Source organism: Bubalus kerabau, chromosome 13 (assembly GCF_029407905.1).
Source record: "Bubalus kerabau isolate K-KA32 ecotype Philippines breed swamp buffalo chromosome 13, PCC_UOA_SB_1v2, whole genome shotgun sequence".
Classification (NCBI taxonomy): domain Eukaryota; kingdom Metazoa; phylum Chordata; class Mammalia; order Artiodactyla; family Bovidae; genus Bubalus; species Bubalus kerabau.
In genome coordinates this window covers 8,017,366-8,023,365 of record NC_073636.1, presented here as the reverse complement: position 1 = coordinate 8,023,365, position 6,000 = coordinate 8,017,366, and the positions used below count along the sequence as shown (strand labels likewise).

At 34.2% G+C, this 6,000-nt stretch overlaps 1 protein-coding gene across 4 annotated transcripts in view; it reads right to left on the bottom strand.

Annotated features, from left to right (window-relative positions):
- Positions 1-207: 207 nt before the first annotated feature.
- Positions 208-6,000, bottom strand: part of MACROD2 (mono-ADP ribosylhydrolase 2) — a 47,208-nt gene continuing 41,415 nt past the window's right edge. For 2 of the 4 annotated variants that reach the window (XR_008701331.1, XR_008701330.1), the window contains exons 3-4: positions 4,444-4,666; positions 1,460-3,170 (exon numbers count right to left, since the gene is read on the bottom strand). Coding sequence is in view for 1 of the 4 variants with exons in the window: in XM_055543451.1 (XP_055399426.1) it covers positions 947-1,104 (158 nt within the window). In the remaining 3 variants the exon portion in view is untranslated. Of the gene's footprint in view, positions 1,105-1,459; positions 3,171-4,443; positions 4,667-6,000 lie in introns of those variants that run through there. The other 2 variants (XR_008701332.1, XM_055543451.1) reach the window with 2 other exon arrangements.

The window sequence follows — 6,000 nt, the reverse complement described above, 5'->3', positions numbered from 1 at the left end:
GCCTTCTCCATCAAAGCTATCCTATCCACTGTCAAATCTTTATAATTATCCTGTGAGTTATAATAAAACCCAAATAACAGGTAAGTCTTTTAAAACATATGGATAGCAAATAGAGAACCACAACTCACAAATCAGATTACAGTTTATGCTGTACACACATATATTAGATTACAATATTGTACAAAACTATTTGAAGTTTAGAAAATACTGGTTTATATAATCCTTTGATAACCCAGCTGAAAGGAGAAAAACATGGCTAATACAATTTATTTAAGTTTATAATCATGTATTAAAATAATCAAAGGGACTTATGAGTATTCAAGCTGAGAGAAAGAGAAAGGGTAGAGACAAAAATGAAAAGCAAATAGAGTCTCTGCCTGTGAAACCTTAGTTCAGTGACTTGACATAATAGGAAGCTTAATAGTAAAAATTCATCTTTATCCCACAGACATTATGTTTTTTCCTCAAGTAAACTCAAGGTTAATTGTTTTTTAAGTTATACACACAATTCCCTGGGCATAATACAAAATAAGTTTAAAGTTTTGTCTCCCTCAATACTATAAAAGCATTTCCTAAGACTTCCAGATCTATTAACTGTCACTTTTCTGTATTTTTAAGTTATACTTTATCACTTACACCCTATGAACTCGTGAGGTTACCTGTACAAATCTAAGGAAGCCACAAATATTTACTAATGCAGTAATTTTCCTTATGTAATAGTTATCAGGTCTTAAAAGATAAATATTCTTATACTCTAGTTGAGCAAAGTAATGGCCAACTTCACATCTACATGTATCGCTATATTAACCCCACCCTCTCCAAAACACAGTAAAGCTATTAATATTTACTAGCAGAGGAAATATTAAAACTTAAAATTAACTCTCTATTATGCGGGGATTCTTTATTGTGTAATCCTATTTCCAGGAAAGCCCTGAGTACAAAGTCCTTATAGCTCAGAAAACAGAGGCCCAGAAATGTTTTGGTCCGAGCCTGGTTCACCATGCCCAGTTCTAGTTAGTGTGTTGTTCTCCAGCACAGAATTCAAATAACATTCCGCTTTTTCCTCTTTACACTGTTGGATGCTCCTCTTCTGCCTGCTCCTTTCTAAGAAGGAGGAAAGAAGGGCCGCAAGTAAATTCAATTAAATTTTGTTGGGCAATTTAGTGTCTCACATTTGACCACATTTCAGACGTCCATACTATCCCTGACTCTCATTATTTCCTATAGATAAAGCTGGCTTCTTAGTGTTCCCATGGAATCATAATCCATACTGCATCCTCCTTATCACAGTAATAGCAACCTATATATATATGTGTGTGTGTGTGTGTATATATATCACTGACCACTACAAGTATTTTTATTTTTCTGTATTTTTATAAAGTTATAAAATACTATAAAACTACATTTAAGTACTTTCTTGATAATCTTTAAACTCTTCCTGAAAAATTATAAAAAGTAGCACTTTCATATAAATGAATGTGATAATATATGAAAAGAAAAAAAAGATCATCCCTATTTCTTCCTTATCCTCTATCCCATATGTCAAGATAATTATCATTTATCTAAAATATATAAAACAAAAAAAAATATATAAAACATGTTTCATAGAAACAAAGTTTTTTAAAATAGGATACACTGTGAATTATACCTAAATTTCTTCACTTATTAAAAAAAAATCACACACACTCCTTAGAATGAACAGAGAACCCATTTTTAAGAGTTTTGTAACATTCCATCACAAACATTCTTCCTCTTGATGTGTGTTAAAGTTATTTCTAGCTTTTTGCCACAACAAGCAATGCAGTTAATAAACACGTTTGTACAATTTCTTATGTCAAACTGAAACAACATCATGCCCTTTCATATACACACACAACCACTCTGCATTAGTAAGAGGGTACTCAGAAGAGAACCCAGTGTACAAGAGGAACTTTCAATCAAGAAATCCTCCTTGGAGAAAGATGAGGAGAACATATTCTTCACTACTGAGATATTATGCTCAAAAAGGATCACAATGTATCCTAAAAGTCCTTAAAATAAGAAAAGATGGAATTAGAAACAAGATTCAGAATTTGTATTACTGGTCTGGAGAACTTAAACAACCAATTACAGTTTCAAAAACATAAAGTCCTCCTGACTTCCAAAGAAAAGCTGCCTAATAGAATGAGTACATTATTTATAAAAAATGCTTAAAACAAGTAAAATTTAAAACACACAGAAGCCAAATCCATAAGATGCTTGTTATATAACACAAACTAATTTCCAAAATTTGAGATAAATATGACAGTTAGGGTCAGGGTTTATATGAAAATCAAACTCAATACTTAGTGAAAAATTAATATAAGATCAGTATCCACAATATTACAACATATTTACTATTTAAAGATTTTTATTTTGACATATACAGTAAGTCAAGGTCTGTTAAAATCTCAAGAAAAACAGGAACTCATACAATGACACATCAAAAACAACATAATTATTTAAGTGTAAAAAATAAAATCTTAGTTTTCACCAAGGTGACTATTGATATCAAATTGGAGAAAACTGCCACAATGATGAAGAATCATTATATTTCACGTTGACAATCTAGTATTTATTGACAAAAAAAAAAAAAAAAACACCCTACAATGGCTGGTTTTGCGAACTACAGAAATTTAAAATGCAGGAGCGGGTACCTTACAAAGCTCTAGTGATAAGTAAATGGACTACACTTTTCAGATTTTGGCAGACACTATATATTTTCACTCATCTTTGGAAGCACTGCTGAAACAGAAGTAGAGTTCCATCATTCACAGAGGATAAAGGGGCGGTTCAGAATGTGAGAAGAATTTATGCTAACTGCACAGCAGAGACAAAAAGCCCTGGGACTGAAGCATTAACTGCCTTTCCACATTAGTAGATGGCCAGTACTTTCCCACCAGGCCCCACAATTTTCAGTCACTTCTTAATTTTCTCTCTTCTCAGTTCTCCACGTTCTATGAAGTCCTGCTGGTGTTACACACCAAAACATGTGTTTCTATCTCCCTTCTGGTCTGCACAACTTCTCTCAACAGTATTTCTTTTTCCTTCTTCAAAACTCTTCTCAAAGGAGTTTTCAATGAGTCTTTTTTGATTCAAAATGGACTGGAAGACAAGATGAAATAAAAAGAGGTCTTTTCCTAATGTTCATGCTAGAAAAAAAAAGGAAGAGAAAATGACACAAAAATCTCTATTAAGAACATTTCTTATTTTCATTCAAACAGAAAAGAAGAAAACTACCAGCATATCCTGTCATTTCACTTACTTTTCCTTGGTCAATTTTATTGACATATTTTTGTCTATATTCACTTAATTGAATTGTTATATGTTCCAAATGCTCTAAATTTTCAAAAACAACCCCTCCCCACACTCAAGCATACTTCTTACAGTATCATTAAAAAAGCACAACAGAATTAACAAATTATCAAGAATATATCTGAATATACCATTTCTAAAACTTCAATAAGTAGTACCTAGAAAATCTCAATGAAATTCTCTGCCATACAGTTTGAAGAAAATAATTTTTTGCAATATGTTTAAGTTGCACTGGAACTAGAGCTGGGCTCCTGGCACTTGAGACTACTATTCTAGAGAAAAATAACAAATGTAAGACTTAAGGTGCTCCAGTTAATTAATTACTTAAGTGCATATCAGTATTAAATCTTCATGCCAAAGAAATAAATCAGTGTCAAATGGTTAAACTAACACAAAAGAAAAAATAACAATTACAAACAAGCTTTTTAAGCATATATTCAGAAATTTAAATTCAATACCATTCACAGATCTAAACATTTACCATTAGTTTTTAAAATTTGCAACTAGGTAATCTATTATGTCAGCATGCTATGTACCTAAATGTTCTTAGTGAATCTTAACACCACAGAAGTGAATCTGTGATTCAAGAATAGCCTCTTTTATTTTGAAGATGACAGAAAACACCATGTAAAAGCAGAAAAAGAAAAGGACAGAAAGATGCTGGTACTGTTTCCCAACTGTTCTATCACACTTACAAAAGAATGCTGCTGCTGCTAAGTCACTTCAGTCGTGTCCAACTCTGTGTGACCCCATAGACGACAGCCCATAGGCTCCCCCGTCCCTGGGATTCTCCAGGCAAGAACACTGGAGTGGATTGCCATTTCCTTCTCCAATGCATGAAAGTGAAAAGTGAAAGTGAAGTCGCTCAGTCGTGTCCAACTCTTAGCAACCCCATGGACTGCAGCCTACCAGGCTCCTCCGTCTGTGGGATTTTTCAGGCAAGAGTACTGGAGTGGGTTGCCATTGCCTTCTCCAGTGCATGAAAGTGAAAAGTGAACTACTCCTTCTCATCTCCCACCTCCCACCAACCACTCCTCACCCCTTCCAAGGAAAAGAATTATTTTCTCCAATAAAAACACAGCAACCAAGTAAAACACAAAAGAAGAATACCTGCAGGACTTTTCTTCCCATAGCTTGTCCCAGGCAAGGATCTTCAGGCACTCGCTCTCTCGTGATCCTCTACCGCTTCTTCAGGCCTTAGAGAAGCATCCTCAGTGATGGTGGAGGGGTCAGAGGTTACAGTAGATGTAGCAAACTGAGATCAAGGATCATATCCATCTCCTCACAAAAAGGATGGGGCCTTTCAGGTGGTCCAGATCACCACTTCACACCTCTGTGATTATACTCACATGTTACTGTTCTGATATTGAGCAATTCCCACTCTCATCCCAAAAAATCCCACCAGAATATACTTCAAAATCTTAAATATGGAATTCTCCTGTTTTTCCCTTTATTAATCATTAACATAATTTATTTACATCCTGACTCATTCCACAGAAGGTGTTGGATTGATACTACCCTTTATTCATAAAGCAATACCTAGAAAATATCCTTACTTGAAGGTATTCTCCACATATATATCCTCTCTGATAAAATTCACATGCAACAAAGGAATTAGCACTTCCCGCCCCAATACTCTGCGTAAAGAAGGTTCAGAGAAGTGTGTGAAAATACACTTCGGTTGAGAATCTAGGAAGTAAGGGAAGGAGACAATTGCTAAGAAGTAACAGAAAAAATTGTACACTACAAAGAAAATTATGGACTTGAGACTATGCATAAATCATAGTAATCCCTTTAAGTAATACCTGCTAACCTCATGTTGCTCTCCTTTTCAAGCAACATTACTTTTAATAACTTATTGTTTAAATAAAAATATACTCCTTTTAAAATACCATGCTTTAAGAAAAATGAAAAGTATTCCTCTCTCATCCCTCCATCCTTTTCCCAAAAGGAGATCATTCATGTCCTTTCATCTTTCTCATTCATATTCAAACATGCATATGATTTATGATCACAAACATACTAAAATACTATTCTCGCAACACGTTTATTCACCTTATGTATCTTGGCCATCTTTGCACATCTGTATATACCAATCTCTGTTAATATTCAACACTCCCTCACATTCCTGGAACACATATCTGGTTCCATGTTCCACGTAACTTAAACAAATGCTCATATTCCAATATCCATCTTTTAAACTTCAGGTTCTAGGATATTTCCTCAACCTTACTTCTATATCATTAATTTAACTTTCAGCCCTTCCCTTGAATATTTTTTATTTTAGCAATATTTTTTTGTTTCTGAGAACTCTGCAGATTGCTTTCAGAACAAGCTGGCTTATTTTTACAGCTGCTTTATGATCTTAAATCTCTAAGGATGCAAATTACATTTAGGTTCTACCTACATCTTGTATCATTCTCATTTTTCAGGAGTCAATTTCTCTCAGTTCATCCTCTACTCATATTTTTGGTTTTCTGGTAATCATTGATCTTCCAAATTTGTGAATGGTGTCCCAGAATTAGCTAAATAGCCAGGGTTTCTAATGTAGATCTGTAGGGCTGTCACTTTCTGAAGGAATCTTCCCTGAATTGGAGAGTTGATTTCAGGATGAGTGTGAGTGGGCAGAGCATATCCAGAGGTTTCAATTTAGAATGTATGTCATAA